At 47.5% G+C, this 18253-nt stretch overlaps 1 protein-coding gene across 3 annotated transcripts in view; it reads left to right on the top strand.

Annotated features, from left to right (window-relative positions):
* Positions 1–3882: 3882 nt before the first annotated feature.
* Positions 3883–18253, top strand: part of nedd4a (NEDD4 E3 ubiquitin protein ligase a) — a 127088-nt gene continuing 112717 nt past the window's right edge. For 2 of the 3 annotated variants that reach the window (XM_078427441.1, XM_078427442.1), the window contains exons 1-2: positions 3883–4104; positions 4859–4932. In XM_078427441.1, coding sequence (XP_078283567.1) covers positions 4063–4104; positions 4859–4932 — 116 coding nt within the window. In that variant the 5' untranslated portion in view covers positions 3883–4062. Of the gene's footprint in view, positions 4105–4858; positions 4933–18253 lie in introns of those variants that run through there. The other variant, XM_078427444.1, reaches the window with a different exon arrangement.

Genomic DNA, 18253 nt, shown 5'->3' on the forward strand with positions numbered 1-18253 from the left:
CACTAGTCTGTCTCCTGTGATGGAGATGGTGAGGTCCACAAACGGGAGGGAGATGTCGGAGATAGTCCAGGTATATTTAAGGGCAGGATGAAAATTGGAGGTGAAGTGTATGAAGTCAGTGCGTTCTGCATGGGTGCAAGAGGTAGCACCAATGCAGTCATCGATGTAGCGGAGGTAGAGTTCGGGGATGGGGCCAGTGTACGTCTGGAACAGGGATTGTTCGACGTACCCGACAAAGAGGCAGGCGTAGCTAGGGCCCATGCGAGTGCCCATAGCTACGCCTCTGGTTTGGAGGAAGTGGGAGGAGTCAAAGGAGAAGTTATTGAGGGTAAGAACCAGCTCTGCTAGGCGGAGGAGAGTGTTGGTCGATGGGGATTGGCTGGTTCTACGGTCGAGGAAGAAACGGAGGGCTTCAAGACCATCCTTGTGGGGGATGGAAGTGTAGAGTGACTGGACATCCATGGTGAAGATGAGGGAGTGGGGGCCTGGGAACCGGAAGTTATCGAGGAGATGGAGAGCATGTGAGGTGTCTTGGATGTAGGTGGGGAGGGATTTAACCAGGGGGGATAGGATGGAGTCGAGGTAGGTAGAGATAAGTTCGGTGGGGCATGAGCAGGCAGAGACAATGATGAGGTCCGTGATGGTGCTGCTGATAAAGGTCTGGTGTTGGTCAGTGGGGTCATGGTCCAGGGATAAGTGGGAAGAGGTGTCCGAGAGTTGTCGTCTGGCCTCGGTCCGGTAGAGGTCAGCACGCCAGACTATCACAGCCCCTCCCTTGTCAGCGGGTTTAATGATTAAGTCCGGGTTGTTGCGGAGTGAGTGGAGGGCTGCACGTTCAGGAGGGGAGAGGTTGGAGTTCGTCAGGGGAGTGGAGAATTTGAGGCGGCTAATGTCACGCCGGCAGTTAGAGATAAAAAGTTCTAGTGAGGGTAGTTGGCTACACGGGGGGGTCCAAGAGGAGGGGGTCCATTGGAGACGGGAGAAGGGGTCATCAGTGGGGGGTGGGGACTTCTTACCATGGAAAAAGGCGCGTAGGCGGCGGAAGAAGAGCTCCACGTCATGGCGGACGCGGAACTCGTTGATGTGGGGGCGGAGGGGAACAAAGGTAAGGCCTCTGCTGAGGACAGACCGTTCGGTGTCTGAAAGGGGGAGGTCAGGGGGGATGGTGAACACCCGGCAATGGTGGGGGTTGGGGTCGGATGGAGGCAGGGGTGCAGGTGGCAGGTGTTGGGGTTTATGTTCCTTAATGCGTTCCTTTTGTTCCTCAATGCGGTTATGACACTGATTCTCATGATTATTTACAGAGCTTGCCAGGACCTGCTTATAGTGAAGAACAGTGCATTGGAGAGATTATCAGATACCTGAAATAATCCAGTAGAAGCCCACATTCATAATAGTTTGTGAAGCTAAATTAATCTTAACGAAACTCCATCCTGGAAATGGCAATATGATTGTACAATCTATACAAGAAACATATAATCCCTTTCAAGATATTCCAACATCCATCAGAAATTTTAAATCTATTAATACTTTGATATAATTTTGAGAACGCTTCAGTTCTGCATCCATGTATATCTCTCTCTGTGCACCTGTGATCTAATCTTTGCAACTAATAGACATGCTGTTTGATGTGCAAGAACTCCCTGCCTGCCCTCATCCATCCTTTCCTCGCCATATTTCAAGCTCACTTCTCAGAACATCAGTTCCATTTTTATCTGAATTTGTACCAAATTTGATAGTTTTCTATAACAATAAAATGGAGAACACAAAACTCAGGGGGGCTCAGATGACGGCTGGTCCACAAGTGGCTGCATAATAAGCAGGTAAACCTAGACTTAGTTATTGAACGTACGAGGAAGCATTGCACACACCTTCAGTTGAGAAGTGGGTGGGTGGGTGGGGGGGGGGGGGGGGAAAGGGAAGCAACGACAGGAACGACAGCTTCACTGCAATCTGTTATTTAGTTAAGTGCCCCTATTTTCAATTGGACTCACCAATTTCTAATGTTATGGGAGAGAAAAGGATTTGCTTTGAAGAACAAATTAGTTCAGAATGGCCAGACAGATTAGCCATCCAGGTGAAAAATATCTGCGTTGGATTTCCCCTAAATATATTTTATTGATAACAATCACAGCAAATGTAATCGGAATGCCGATATCTAACCACTCCACCAGGACGTCAACGTTACATCTGAAACGCTGAGGTGTGTGAGAGTCCTTCAGTCTATCGTGGAGTTCAGACGGTGGTCCTTTCCTACAGACCTGTTCTGGCTGCACCGAGACCAGTGCCCCCCTCGCCACAAGTTCCCGCATTTGGTTGCAGAGGTCTTGCACTGGAGGACCAACGAGCTTCAAGGTGCGACTTTGACTGAGTTGATTCTGATGTGACACAGCGCCTGTCTGGGGACCTTATGCGACTGTGAAAGTTTTGTTTTAGTCGGTTCCTCCCTTGTGAGCCGCGGGTGGCCTTTGCTCTCACCACTCATCCAGAAGCCGAATCCCTGGTAAACAGGACTAACGGCGCACGCGTTCCCCGCAACAAGAGAACTGCGACAAAACAAACTATCGGACTACAATGAACTGCAGATGCTGGAATCTTGCGTGGAACACAAAGTGGTGGAGTAACTCCGCGGGTCTGGCATCACCTCTTCCCCCATTTCTCTCAACATTTCTCCCCTTCTATTGCAATCAGTCTGAAAAAGAGTCCCGATGGAAATATTACCTATCCATGTCCTCCAGCACTTTCCACAAACTTACGGAGCATTTTGTTTTGGCAGAGGTCAGCTTCACATAGAATCTTACAAGCTGTTTTAAATCTAACATAGTCAGAGAGTGATACACCATGGAAACAGGCCCTTCGGTCCAACTTGCCCACACCGACCAACATGTCCTATCTACACCAGTCCCACTTGACTGCGTTTGACCCATATCCCTCTAAACCTATTCTATCCATGTACCTCTCTAATTGCTTCTTAAATGTTGCAATAATCCTTGCCTCAACTACCTCCTGGCAGCTCATTCCATACACTGTGATGTTTGAACAAGAACACGAAATACACCCACCACCCTTTGTGTGAAAAAGTTACCCCCTGATTCCTATTAAATCTTTCCCCCTTCACTTTAAACCGAAGTCCTCTGGTTCTCGGTCCCCTCTCGGTTCTCGATGTCTCTCTGGGCAAGAGACACTGCGTCGACCCGATCTATCCCTCTCACCTCATATAAAGAAAATACTACAAACACAATGAGCCCCGCCAGCTTCTGAGAAGCGACAATGTGTTCAATTTGTAAATCCTTCGACAGAACTCTGACAATTGAAGATAGATAGACACAAAATGCTGGAGCGGGTCAGGCAGCATCTCAGGAGAGAAGGAATGGGTAGACACAAAATGCTGGAGTAACTCAGGGGGTCAGGCAACATCTCAGGAAAGAAGGGATGGGTAGACACAAAATGCTGGAGTAACTCAGCGGGTCAGGCAACATCTCTGGAGAGAAGGAATGGGTCGACACAAAATGCTGGAGTAACTCAGCGGGTCAGGCAGCATCTCAGGAGAGAAGGAATGGGTGACGTTTCGGGTCGAGACCCTTCTTCAGACATTTGTTTTGATATTCCACCATCAGGCTCCATCGTTCAGATTCGGAACTTGTAGATTCTTTTTTTTAAAAAAAGGATTCCCCTTTGATTGCTAATGTTACTTTGTTTCAGAATGTGATTCTGCAACATCCAGCCGGTCTGACCCCACGCGTTTCAATGTATCCAGTGGGAGCGAGCAGCTACTCTGCGTTTGTTACAATGTTTCATATTTTGGTTACATTGGCTCTGGGCGTAGCGAGCGAGCGAGCGTGTGTGTGTGTGTATGTGTGTATGTACGCTGCGTGATGCGGGTGGGCGGGCTCCACCAGCTCAGCTCAGCTCAGCTCGCCAAGTTTTCAGCGCCGAGCAGAGCCAGGGGAGCGATCGGGCGGCATGCGAGCCTGGAGTCTCAACCCCCGGCCCGAGGAACGGGCTTGATCGAGCAGCAACAGCCGTGTGTGTCCCCCACCACCTACCCCTCTCCCCCCGACCATGGCATCGATCTCCGAAGTACGCGGCGTCGCCAACGATGAGGTAAAAAAAAAATATATAATGTTAATGCCCAGGCTTGTTCAACACCGCCATCCAAAGCAAAGATCTCCGGGGCTGATTGCTGCTCTGTGCCGCGGCCGAGCCGGGAGAGGGGGGGGACCCGCTTCATAGACCTCCCTTCGGAGCAGGAGCTGCCTTGTACAGGCGGGGAGGGGTGGGGAATCCGGATCCCCGACAACTGGGCTTCCACCACCCACCTCTCTCTCTCTCTCCCCCCCTTCCCCTCTCTCTTCTTTCCCCCCTCCCCCTCCCTCTTCTTTTCCCCCCTCCCCCTCTCTCTTCTTTTCCCCCTCCCCCTCTCTTCTTTTCTCCCCCCCTCTCTCTTCTTTTCTCCCCCCCTCTCTCTCCCCCCCTCTCTCTCTCCCCCCCTCTCTCTCTCCCCCCCCCTCTCTCTCTCCCCCCTCTCTCTCTCTCTCTCACCCCCCCCCTCTCTCTCTCCCCCCCCCTCTCTCTCTCCCCCCCCCCTTCTCTCTCCCCCCCCCCCCCCCCCCCTTCTCTCTCCCCCGGAGAAGGAAGTAGCGGCGGGTCTTCCAGAGTTCAGGCCTACACGTCCCAGGGCTCGCCAGCTTCCAAGCCCGAAGCGAATGCCCCCGCAACCTGATTTGTTGCTAATTCGGGGCCGGACACCTCGCCCCCTCCCTCGCCCTCTCCCCCCCCCCCCCCCCCCCCCTCCTTCGCCCCCTCCCCAACTCCACCGTCACTTCTGGTCACTAACGCGCCGATTTGTCGTTTGCAGGAAGGATCTCGAATTCTACGAGTGAGAATTTTAGCTGGAATTGGCCTGGCGAAGAAGGATATTCTGGGAGCCAGGTAGGTGTGTTTTGGGGGGACGGGGGGGGGGGGGGACGGACGATAAAGTCGCGTTCTATCATTAATTGGTGACTGGAGCCAAGCACCTAATTACTACCAGGTTGCTCTCTGTCATCGTCATAAACTTCGATCGAGAGGATTCTTAGAATGAAGTAACAGAGTTAGTCATCACTTTGTTAAAAACAAAAGGTAAACCTACCAAGATTTGGTGAGTAGTAAGGGACAAATGTTCTCACGTAGACACACAATGCTGGAGTAACTCAGCGGGACAGGCAGCATCTCTGGAGAGGAGTTTCGGATTGAGACCCTTCTTCCTGCTGACTGATCATCCAGAGTTCCTGGTTCAAGTCTCACTTCAGCAGTTGTGGAACTTCAATCAACAATGTAGAATTTAGGGCAGAGGGGACTTATTGGTCTTTGATGGCGATGAAAACTACTGGATTGTAGTTCAAATCTCATCTGGTTTTGTAGTGTCCCCCCTTGTAGTCACAGCACAGGCTGGTCCAAATGTGACCCCAATGTAGTTGACACTTAAATGTCTGAGGTTGTCCTACAAACCCCTCACTGACCGTTACCGTAATGTAATGTTCAGAGAAGGATTAGAACCTAATTAACCTTGCCACGTTATCCAGATACAGCCAGGTTCCTCCCAGTCTCTCAGACTTGCAAACATCTGAGGATTGGTGAGAACTGCCCACAGACTACCCAAGCCGCAGCCTGATGTGTAAGAAAATAACTGCAGATGCTGGTACAAATCGAAGGTATTTATTTCACAAAATACTGGAGTAACTCAGCAGGTCAGGCAGCATCTCAGGAGAGAAGGAATGGATGACGTTTCGGGTTGAGACCCTTCTTCAGACTGATGTAAGGGGGGCGGGACAAAGGAAGGATATAGGTGGAGACAGGGAGATAGAGGGAGAACTGGGAAGGGGAGGGGAAGAGAGGGACAGAGGAACTATCTAAAGTTGGAGAAGTCAATGTTCATACCGCTGGGCTGCAAGCTGCCCAAGTGAAATATGAGGTGCTGTTCCTCCAATTTCCAGTGGGCCTCACTATGGCACTGGAGGAGGCCCATGACAGAAAGGTCAGACTGGGAGTGGGAGGGGAGTTGAAGTGCTCAGTCACCGGGAGATCAGGTTGATTAAGGCGGACTGAGCGAAGGTGTTGAGCGAAACGATCGCCGAGCCTGTGTTTGGTTTCGCCGATGTAAAGAAGTTGACATCTAGAGCAGCGGATACAATAGATGAGGTTGGAGGAGGTGCAGGTGAACCTCTGTCTCACCTGGAAAGACTGTTTGGGTCCTTGGATGGAGTTGAGGGGAGAGGTAAAGGGACAGGTGTTGCATCTCCTGCGGTTGCAGGGGAAAGTGCCCGGGGATGGGGTGGTTTGGGTAGGAAGGGACGAGTGGACCAGGGAGTTACGGAGGGAATGGTCTCTGCGGAACGCAGAAAGGGGAAGGGATGGGAAGATGTGGCCAGTGGTGGGGTCCTGTTGTAGGTGACGGAAATGTTGGAGGATGATTGTTGGATACGCTGGCTGATGGGGTGGAAGGTAAGAACGAGGGGGGATTCTGTCCTTGTTACGAGTGGGGGGAGGGGGAGCAGGAGTGGAGCTGCGGGATGTAGAAGAGGCCTCGTCTATAATAGAAGAGGGGAAGCCCCGTTTCCTGAAGAATGAGGACATCTCTGATGCCCTAGTGTGAATTTAAGAACCAGCTCTGCTAGGCGGAGGAGAGTGTTAATAGATGGGGATTGGCTGGTTCTACGGTCGAGGAAGAAATGGAGGGCTTCAAGACCATCCTTGTGGGGGTTGGAAGTGTAGAGTAACTGGACATCCATGGTAAAGTTGAGGGAGTGGGGGCCTGGGAACCCGAAGTTATCGAGGAGATGGAGAGCATGTGAGGTGTCTTGGACATAGGTGGGGAGGGATTTGATCAGGGGGGATAGGATGGAGTCGAGGTAGGTGGAAATAAGTTCGGTGGGACATGAACAGGCAGAAACAATGGGTCTGCCGGGACAGTTCTGTTTATGGATTTTAGGTAGAAGGTAAAATCGGGCCGTGCGGGGCTGGGGAACGATAAGCTTGGAGGGATTCGAGGGTAGAGTGCCGGAAATGGTGAGGTCCGTGATGGTGTTGATGATTAAGGTCTGGTGTTCGTCGGTGGGGTCGTGGTCCAAGGATAAGTAGGAAGAGGTGTCTGAGAGTTGTCGTCTGGCCTCGGTCCGGTAGAGGCCAGCACGCCAGACTACCACAGCACCTCCCTTGTCAGCGGGTTTGATGACTAAGTCAGGATTGTTGCAGAGTGAGTGGAGGGCTGCACGTTCAGAAGGGGAGAGGTTAGAGTGAGTCGGGAGTGGAGAATTTGAGGCGGTTGTTGCAATGTTGCAATTCTTACTGACAACGTGCATGACTCCTCCATTGCAACATGCTTTGTGCCACTGACATTTGCAGTGGTATACTGACCCTGGGGGTTGGGAAGCATTCCTTGGAAACCTTAGCTTTACCTCCAAACCCCGCAATATCCCATGATATCAGTCAGGATTGAGCAAGGATTTTCATCCTGATCACCACCTGCCATTCTCCATTGGTTGATGAATCAGTGCTCCGTCACCTTGAACAGGAAAGCAGAGTATTACCTGAATGGTGACCGATTGGGAGAAGGGGAGATGCAACGTGACCTGGGTGTCATGGTGCACCAGTCATTGAAAGCAAGCATGCAGGTGCAGCAGGCAGTGAAGAAAGCGAATGGTATGTTGGCATTCATAGCAAGAGGATTTGAGTTTAGGAGCAGGGAGGTTCTGCTGCAGTTGTACAGGGCCTTGGTGGGACCGCACCTGGAGTATTGTGTGCAGTTTTGGTCTCCTAACCTGAGGAAAGACGTTCTTGCCTTAGAGGGAGTACAGAGAAGGTTCACCAGATTAATCCCTGGTTTGGCGGGACTTGCATATGAGGAAAGACTGGATAGACTGGGCTTGTACTCGCTGGAATTTAGAAGACTGAGGGGGGATCTTATAGAAACATATAAAATTCTTAAGGGGTTGGAGAGGCTAGATGCGGGAAGATTGTTCCCGATGTTGGGGGAGTCCAGAACCAGGGGTCACAGCTTAAGGATAAGGGGGAAGTCTTTTAGGACCGAGATGAGAAAACATTTCTTCACACAGAGAGTGGTGAGTCTGTGGAATTCTCTGCCACAGAAGGTAGTTGAGGCCAGTTCATTGGCTATATTTAAGAGGGAGTTAGATGTGGCCCTTTTTGCTAAAGGGATCAGGGGGTATGGAGAGAAGGCAGGTACAGGCTACTGAGCTGGATGATCGGCCAGGATCATATTGAATGGCGGTGCAGGCTCGAAGGGCCGAATGGCCTACTCCTGCACCTATTTTCTATGTTTCTATGTTTCTATGGAGGGAACGCTGACAGGGGCAAGGGCACAGAATGTACTCTGCCTGGGGGTTGAATGCTGTCACTGATAGTCCTATATTGGCTGAACTGGGCAAGTCTTGAAGGATGTTCCTGGGAGAATGGGTCTGTGGCAGGCACTGAGGGATAAACCTAATTGAAGATAGACACAAAATGCTGGAGTAACTCAGCCAGTCTGAAGAAGGGTCTCGTCCTGGAATGTCACCCATAGAGTCTGAAGAAGGGTCTCGACCCGAAACGTCACCCATTCCTTCTCTCCAGAGATGCTGCCTTTTCCGCTGAGTTGCTCCAGCATTTTGTGTCTACCTTCGATTTAAACCAACATCTACAATTCTTTCCTAAACCTAATTGACCTTGCCTTCACTAATCCACTGTCATGGACAGAAGCAACTGTCAACAACAATGGTGGTACTGATTCCCATCATCCTTGTGGACACAGAGGCTTTGTCATCGTATAAAGGGAACACTTGATTGTAATGTGTCACTCCACTGTAAATGGGACAGACATGGAGTGAATCTGGCGGCTCACAACTGGATATCCATGAGGCTCTGCGTTGGTTTAATATTGTCATGTATATCATGTATATCAAGATTCAGTGAAAAACTCTGTTTCATGCAACCCGGAAAAAACAAATCATACATGAATACAACAGGTGGTGAAAAAGGAGAACGTAAACAGAGTGCAGAAGACAGAGTTACAGCTGGAGAGAATGTGCAGATGGAAATAAAGGATAATGGCCACGACAAGGTTGATTGGAAGATGGGGAATCCTTCTTTAGTTTATGACCTTTCCATTCAAGAATCTGATGATAACGGGGAAGAAACTGTTCTGGAATCTGATGGGAGAGGCTTTCAACTGTGGTCTGTCAACAGCAGCAGCAGCAGCAGAAATGTCCAGCTTTGCCATGTGCAAGCTCATGGTTTAGCATTTCCGACACACTACCATTACTAATGAGCAAGGGCATCAACACTGATTCAGTGACGCGCAGGCCGGGAGCACCATCAGTCGCACCTAAAATGATGAGGTGCTGTTCTAATGAAACTGCAATACCGAATCAAAAGGGTCCTAAACAGCATGTGGTTGATCGAGCTCAGTTTATCTTGCAAACAGTTGTAAGAATTGAAGTTCTGCAGTTCCACCTTATCTAGTCATGGACAATTAAACACCAAGTTGGAGGAGGAGGTCCCGCGAAAATCCCTCTCCTCATTGATGGCAGAGACCAGAACAGGAGTGATAAATGGAAGAATGAAGCATTGTTAACTGTGATCAACCAGTGCATGAAACATCTTGGTACCAACCTTAATGTCCCTCACCCCCCCCATTATAGAAGCCTTTTTCCAGCCAATTTGTTTTGCACCATACAATATAGGCAGCACGGTAGCGCAGCGGTAGAGTTGCTGCTTTACAGCGAATGCAGCGCCGGAGACTCAGGTTCGATCCTGACTACGGGTGCTGCACTGTAAGGAGTTTGTACGTTCTCCCCGTGACCTGCGTGGGTTTTCTCCGAGATCTTCGGTTTCCTCCCACACTCCAAAGACGTACAGGTATGTAGGTTAATTGGCTGGGTAAAAATGTTATTTAAAAAAATTGTCCCTAGTGGGTGTAGGATAGTGTTAATGTACGGGGATCGCTGGGCGGCACGGACTTGGTGGGCCGAAAAGGCCTGTTTCCGGCTGTATATATATGATATGATATGATAATATCAGGATGAGGGGAATGGATACAGCAAGGCACCAGACAATATCTTAACTAGTACGGGAGACTCCAGAACCAGCCGTGCCTCGAGCTCCATTCCAGTACCATTGGAATACAGGTATCAACCTGACAGTGTGAAAGGTTGCCCTGGTGTGTGCTGCTCACAAAATGCATCCCATTACCCAATCATTCTGCTCTCAGTCATCAGCACAGTGGTGAAAGTGCCATGAACTCGCCAATACCTATTTGCTGTTGTTCAGTTTGTGTTTTGCTGGGACTACTTGGCTCCAGATCTCATAATAACCTTGGTAGAACAAGGGTTGAATACCATAGATGAGTTGATAGTGACTGCACTTGACGTCAAGCAGCACTTGATTGAATGTGACATAAAGATACTTTTGAAAAATTAAAGTTAATGGACATCAAAGGCACTTCAATGGTTTTGATATCAATCACCCAGTCCCAGGACATCACTGTGGAGTTCCAAACAGCCATGTCCATGGTCCAAGTGTCTTCAGCTGCTTCACCGTTGACTTTCTTTCCATTGTCCGCCATCATTGCATGGTCTTAAACCTGGAATTCCTTACCCAACAGCTGTACCTTCACTCGAAGGTTTGCATCAATACAAGTAGATGGCTTACTACCACCACCGTGAGTGCAGTTAGCAAATGTTGACCTTGCCAGCAACCCCAGATCCTGAACACGAAATTCAAAGAAATAATGTGGTCCATTTGTGACAGTTTCGATACAAGAGTTATATGTTTGAAACTTGTTATTCCACAGTGGTGTAATAGTACATTATTACTGTGTTTTGGATTGACATTGCGTGTCATTTCCTTTTTATGTGAGTCTCAGCCAGTGCATTGTTTAAATAATGTGAGTGAGTCGGCTGGTTGGATGAGTCATTGTGAGCCACCCTTGCCTTACAAGAACATTGTAAGGTTGGAGGAAATAACAAGAGATTGCATATAGAAACATTAAAAAATGCCATAGCTGGTGATTGAAACTTTCTTAACTGGTTCTAGATTGGCACTGTGCAGGTGGAAATATATGGCGAAGCTTGGCATCGGACAGACAAAAGAGGGCGAGGCACAGGCCACAGGCTTGAAATTCCTGCCACCTTATCCACTCAAATATTACCAAGGTTGTCCCGAAGGATTGGATATGGAGTGAATCCTGATGTTAGAGGAGAACTAGAAAACCTTTGAGCTGCAGCAGCTGGTCTATGATTCAATTTTAAATTGGAAGTAAACATTTTAACTATTCCCTTTGTATTTACTGAGGGCTTTTCCCTTTGCCTCCTTCTACATATTCCAGATCTGAACCAGGTGAGAAATTCCCAGATTGTATGGCTGAATGTGATTTTTTTCTCCCCCTTTCATTGACTCCAGGGCGTCAGGAGTAACGGGGGAAAGGCAGGAGAATGGGGTTGAGAGGAAAAGATAGATCAGCCATGATTGAATGACGGAATAGACTTGATGGGCCAAATGGCCTAATTCTACTCCTATAATTTATGAACGTATGACGACTTGATCATTTTGCCCATGTAAAATTCAACTGTAGCATTAAACTAGAATAAAATTCTGATCAATTTTGACATCCGACTATTCAGCGACCCTGTTTCTTTGGCATCTGGTTCACTGGGTGCAGATTCCTGTGCTCCCTTTCAACTCACCTGATTTCCTGCACAATTCTGTGGTATAATGTTTATATATTAAAAAATATGTTTGTTGGAGCGTTGGAGTAATTTCTGGAAAAACCTGCCAGTCCTGCACCACAAAAGTCCTGAGCACGATGGATGGTCAGAGCTTTGCTGCACTGGACGTAGTGGGCCTGTTCAATTTCTAGATTCATCTTTAAAATGTGGAGCATATTTGTTAGTGAGTTTTTAGTAAGATTTTCAGGATGCGTAGTCATTCTCTGTGGTCATAATGCTTGAAGTAAATCCAGGTTAAATTCTATGTTGAATAAGCTTTGACCAGATCTGACCACTTGTCATGAATGGAGACTCAAGACCATCTGGTCCTTTACTTTAGACGCTAAACTCTAAAGATACAGCATGCAAACAGGCCCTTCGGCCCACTGAGTCTGTGCTGACCAGCCATCACCCCTTACACTAACTATCCAACACACTAGGGAAAATTTACAGAAGACAATTAACCTACAGACCTGTGCATCTTTGGAGCGTGGGAGGAAACTGGAGCCCCCAGAGAATGAGCGGCACGGTGGCGCAGCGGTAGAGTTGCTGCCTTACAGCGAATGCAGCGCCGGAGACTCAGGTTCGATCCTGACTACGAGCGCCGTCTGTACGGTGTTTGTACGTTCTCCCCGTGACCTGCATGGGTTTTCTCCGAGATCTTCGGTTTCCTCCCACACTCCAAAGACGTACAGGTTTGTAGGTTAATTGGCTGGGCAAATGTAAAAACTGTCCTTAGTGGGTGTAGGACAGTGTTAATGTGCGGGGATCATTGGGCGGCGCGGACCCGGTGGGCCGAAGGGCCTGTTTCTGCGCTGTAGCTCTAAATCTAAATCCAAATAGCCATTCGGTCACAGGGAGAATGTACAAACTCCGTACAGACAGCACCCATAGTCAGGATTGAACCCGGGTCTCTGGCGCTGTAAGGCAGAAATTCTACTGCTGTGGCGCTGTGCTGCCCTCTGCTACAATTCTAGTAGTCATACATAGATGGAAACAGTGGTGATGGATGTCTGTGATCTTTTTTCTATTGTCTGTAATGGATTTGGATGTAAGCCAGTAAACCCCACGAGTGGTGAAACAGTTTTCAAGCATTGGCCCAGCACTGTTGTTCCTAGCGACTGCTGCACTTGGTATATGTCATGTTCAGAGTTATTGTCTCAACATTGTTATACCATCTCCCTGAGGAGCATGTTTCAAAGATTTACCTCTTAGTCGACACGGGGATACTTCCACAGAGCAGCATCGACTTTAGTTCTGCAATCCTCCTTTCTGTAAAGTGTTGACCACATCCTTTGCACTTCTAATCCTCCCAATTGTCTCATCTGTTCATTGACATCAATTCATTCTTGTAAAACAACTTCTAAAGGCAAAATGTGATCAAAGCCACAATAACGTACAATCAAAAGAAAACTGCACACGAAGTGTTGGAGTAACTCGGTGGGTCAGGCAACATATCTGGAGGACATGGATAGGTGATGTTTTGGGTCGGGACCCTACTTCATACTGATTGCAATGGAGAGGAGTGGGTGCAGCTGGAAGAGAAGTGGGGGCAGGACAAAGTCTGGCAAGGGATGGGTGGATGGACAGAAAATGCTGGAGTAACTCAGCGGAACAGGCAGCATCTGGATAGAATGAATATGTGACGTTTTGGGTCGAGACCTCTCTCCTCAAGGGATGGGAAGATACAGGTGTGGATTTATATTTGAGAGGGAGATGGTTGGACTGAGGCTAGGGATGTAAAGGCAAAAAGTTTGAGATAAGGATAGAAGAGGTATTAATTGTGAAGCTAGAGAAAGGAATAAATGTTGAAAGGGGAAGGGGAGAAATTAGTGTGGATCCTGGTGATGGGGAGGGGGGGGGGGGGGGGGGGGGGGAGAAGGGAGGAGGGTTGTTTGTAGGTTAGTTACCTAAAATCGAAAAATTCAATGTTCATGCCATTTGGTTGCAAGCTCCCAAGGGGGATTATTGGAACTGGCACTGTTGGAAATACAATTTATAATCCCATCGTGATGACTGGGGAATTTAATGAAGTCATTGAGTAAATCTGGAATAAACTGTTTATATCAGTAAAGATAGCTGTAAACCTGGAACATCATTAAAACTGAATGGGAGGAAGTTTAGTTCTGTGTCTCTGTTAGAACTGTGGACATTAAAAACATTGAGGAAGTGAGGGCCATGAGGGGAAGTGGATTAGCATAACAGAACCCAGCCTTGATTATACAGAATGACGGAGCAGGCTCACGGGACTCTGGTCTCCACCCTCCTGTCTGTGTTTATGAAATGTAAACAAGTCACTCGGTTTTGCCCTTTATTAGTACTGCAAGATATTTTGAGCAATTTGCATTTGCTTATTCAGCAGCTCGCCAATGTTTCCAAGAGGTGTCAAAATCTTTAGTGCCACTGATTGATTATCCAGAGAATATTGCATCTGCGCCTTTGACGGCCTTTCCAGTTATTGGTTGATGTGACGAGTATTCTCTGCAACCAAGCAGAAAAAGACCAATTGCCGGTCTCACCGCCTTCCTTTCAATCTACCTTCCCTTGTTGGCTTGGGAGAGCTTAGAAACCAGGAAATGGCGTAGAACATTTTTATTTTTGAACCACGACGTCACAACATTGTGCTGAAGTGAATTATTTTATTTTCCCTGCTGTGGGAATTCATAGAGCACAGAGACCGGCCATTGGGCACCATTTTCATGCCGTCTGTGGGCACGCACCAGTAATAAAGGGGAGGCCATTTAAAACTCAGGTGAGAAAAAAACCTTTTCACCCAGAGAGTTGTGAATTTGTGGAATTCTCTGCCACAGAAGGCAGTGGAGGCCAATTCACTGGATGAATTTAAAAGAGAGTTAGATAGAGCTCTAGGGGCTACTGGAGTCAAGGGATATGGGGAGAAGGCAGGCACAGGGCACTGATTGTGGATGATCAGCCATAATCACAATGAATGGCGCAACTGGCTCGAAGGGCCAAATGGCTTCGTCCTGCTCCTATTTTTCTATGTTTCTATGTTTTTTCTATTAATCCCATCTCCCAGCGCTTGGTCCATATCCCTAGGAGACTCATGCTTGTCGAGACATTTCCAACATGCTGTTAACAATCTAGCTTCAATCATTCTCTCTGGCAGTGTATTCCAGGTACCCTCACATCTGGGGAGAAAAGGCCCCCTTGGATCCACTCTGAATTTCTTGCCCCTTATCCCTTATCCTAAATCTGGGTCCTATGGTTTTATTTGCCTTGTTAAGGTGCAAAGTTTTCTACGGTACAGCCTATCAGTGTCACTCATAACTTGATAGACCTCAATCATGCCCCTTTTAATCTCCTCTGCTCCAGTGGAAGCCTCTCCAGTCTTGCCTCATAACACAAACGCTGCGACCCAGCTGACATAGTGGTGCGTCTCTCTGCACCCTCTCCAGTGCTATCATGTTTTTCCTTTGGTGTGGTGACCAGAACTGCCTGCAGAACTCCAACTGAGGTCTGACCAATGTTTTATAAAGTCTATTATGTGCATGTTTTGATTGATGGAAACAACAATTAAATTTCCCATTCCAAATATATAAGCTGCTGAAATACCAAGAACAAACTGCAAAGTATTTGGACAAAAATAGGTAATGTGTTGCAAATCACTTCTCACAACCTCCTGACATTGAATTCAATACCCTGACTGAAGGCCAGCATCCCATATGCTGTCTTCACCACATTATTTGCCTGTGATGCCACCTTCAAAGGTCTCTTGACTTGTACACCAAGGTCCCTCTGTTCCTCAACACTCCCTTTGAGTGTACCATTCATGGTATACGTCGCAGGTTCATCAGTACTCCCAAAATGCATCAGCTCACATTTACCAGGATTAAACTCAATCTACCATTTCTCAGCTAATTTCACCAAAACATCAATGTCACCCTGTAGCTACTGATTACCATCCACAATGTCAAAGATTCCAGCAATCTTCATGTCATGTGCAAACTTGCAGATCATGGCAGCTACATCCACATCCAAATCATTCCCATGTCAAACTGCAAGGGTTCCAGCATAGATTCTTGTGGACTACCACCAGTCACAAAATCTCACAGACCAGACTACCCTCCACTGACTCCATCTACACCACACTGACTCGGAAAAGCAGCCAGCATAATCAAAGACTTGTCCCCCTCCGATCATTCCTCCGTCTTTCTACTTCAGCCAGGCAGAAGAGATAGAAGCTTGAAAGCGCGCACCACCAGACTCAGGAACAGCTTCTTCCCCTTTGTTATTGGTACCACACGTAAAATGGTTGAAAGTCTTGGCACTCATAAGAGGAAGGGAATAGAGTGGAAAAATTACAGTGCCTTGAAATACAGGCTATCATTGTGCCCTGATGATGTTTGCATTCCTACAAAACGGTCTATATCCAGATATGTTTTTTCCATAATGCATAACCATGACACCTGTGATGTGTCAGGAAATGAAAGTTGAAAAAGGAAAGTATTTATTTTTCCCCACACAAATTTCATACGAGCAAGTTTTTATTCCATATCACAGATTTTTTGGTCATATTTTATGTCTATTGGAAGGACTAATTTGCCTTATCAGAACTGCAGTAAAATGGGGGTTGTCTGAACATCAATTGGGAGAAATTTCTTAAATCTTGTTGATACTTAATTCACTCATAGTTATATGCTCATTTTTCTCAGGCTTGAGCCAGATTGGAGTCTTTGTCCATTAATGTTCAGATTAGTTACATGCTCAGTGAGCAAAGTGCCCACCTAAATGCGGTACCTGGTTAAATGCCGAAGACCTGTGTGGATCAAATGGCTGGAGTATTCAAGGAGATTTTCAACCTCTCAATTCTGTAGTCTGAGGTTCCCACCTGCTTCAAAAGGGTGGCTGTTGTACCGATGTTATACCACCACCACCACAATCAGTTTGATGAAGGGTTCGATGTTCTCCAGGAGGTGACGTTCTCATAACCTCCTGACGTTGAATTCAGTACCCCAACTGAAGGTCAGTATCCCATATGATGTCTTTACCATGTTATTTGCCTGTGCCGCCACCTTCAAAGATATCTATTCAAAGGCAGCTATTCATCAACTACAGTTCGGAGTTCAACTCAATCATCCCCGCAACTCATCACGAAGCGCCAAGATCTGGGCATTTGTACTTCGCTTTGGCAACTGGATCCTTGACTTCCTCATTGGCAGACCTCGATCATTGCAGATTAGTAACATCTCCTCATTAGCCATTGCGCAGGTGCACCTCAAGGTTGTGTGCTAAGACCTCTGCTCTACCATCTCCAATAACTGTGTGGAGAAACGGAGCTCCAAATGACATCTATAAATTTGCCAACGACACCACTGTGGTTGCCTGCATTACCAGTGGTGATGAGTTTATAAGAGAGAGAGAGAGAACACCTATACAATTGGTACCACAAGAACAACCTCTCACTTGATGTCAACCAAATCAAGGAACTCATTGTTGACTTCAGAAAGGTGAAGTCAGGAGACCACGCACTGCCTTTCATATCACCAAGTACTCAAACAAACCTACAGATGTACTGTAGATAGTATCTTGAAGATAGACACGAAACACTGGAGTAACTCAGCAGGACAGGAATAGGTGATGTTTTCGGGTTGAGATCCTTCTTCAGACTGAGAATCATGAGAGAGGGAAAGTAGAGATATAGATGGGCAAGGTGTGAAAATTGCATCAAAGCAGATGGCAAAGCCCTGGTCATGGAGCAGGAGGAATCACAGGGGGGGCGCAGTGAGGGAAGATGTTGCAGGACTCTCATCAAAGAGAGGAGGGGAACCTGCAAATTAGGCATACTTGGGATTTTGCAGTGGAGCAGACATAATGTGTAGGAAGGAACTGCAGATGCTGGTTTACATTGAAGACAGACACAAAATGCTGGAGTAACTCAGTGGAACAGGCAACATCTCTGGACAGAAAGAATGGGTGACGTTTTGGGTCGAGACCCTTCAGACTGAGAGTCTGAGAGATTGGTTGCCTCATGGCCTTGTACACCAATTCCAATGCACAGGAATACAAGAGGCTGCAGGGAGTGGTGAACTCACCCTGGTCCATCACTGGCATAGTCCTCTCCACCATCAACAGCCTCTATTTGAGGTACTGCCTCAAGAAGGTGCCATTTTAATATCATGTTTCCCACTATCTGGGCTATGCCCTCTCCTCGTTGCTACTGTCGGGCAGAGGGCACAGAAGCTGATATCCAAAGAAAGCAGGATGAATTGCTTTCTTATAACAACGAGATTCTTGGACCTACCTGCATAACCTTAATCCTATCTTGGCAAGGTAATACTACGGTCCACTTTTAATTTTAGTTTTTAGAGATACAGCGTGGAAACATACTCTTCGGCACACCGACCAACAATCACTTGTACAATAGTTCTATCCTACAAACAAAGGACAATTTACAGAAACCAATTAACCTACAAGCCTGAGTTTTGGAATGTGGGAGGAAACTGGAGGACTGGAGAAAACCCACGTGGTTGTGGAAAGAATGTAAGACTCCG

The sequence above is a fragment of the Rhinoraja longicauda genome, chromosome 33 (assembly GCF_053455715.1).
Source record: "Rhinoraja longicauda isolate Sanriku21f chromosome 33, sRhiLon1.1, whole genome shotgun sequence".
In the NCBI taxonomy this organism is placed as follows: Eukaryota; Metazoa; Chordata; class Chondrichthyes; order Rajiformes; family Arhynchobatidae; genus Rhinoraja; species Rhinoraja longicauda.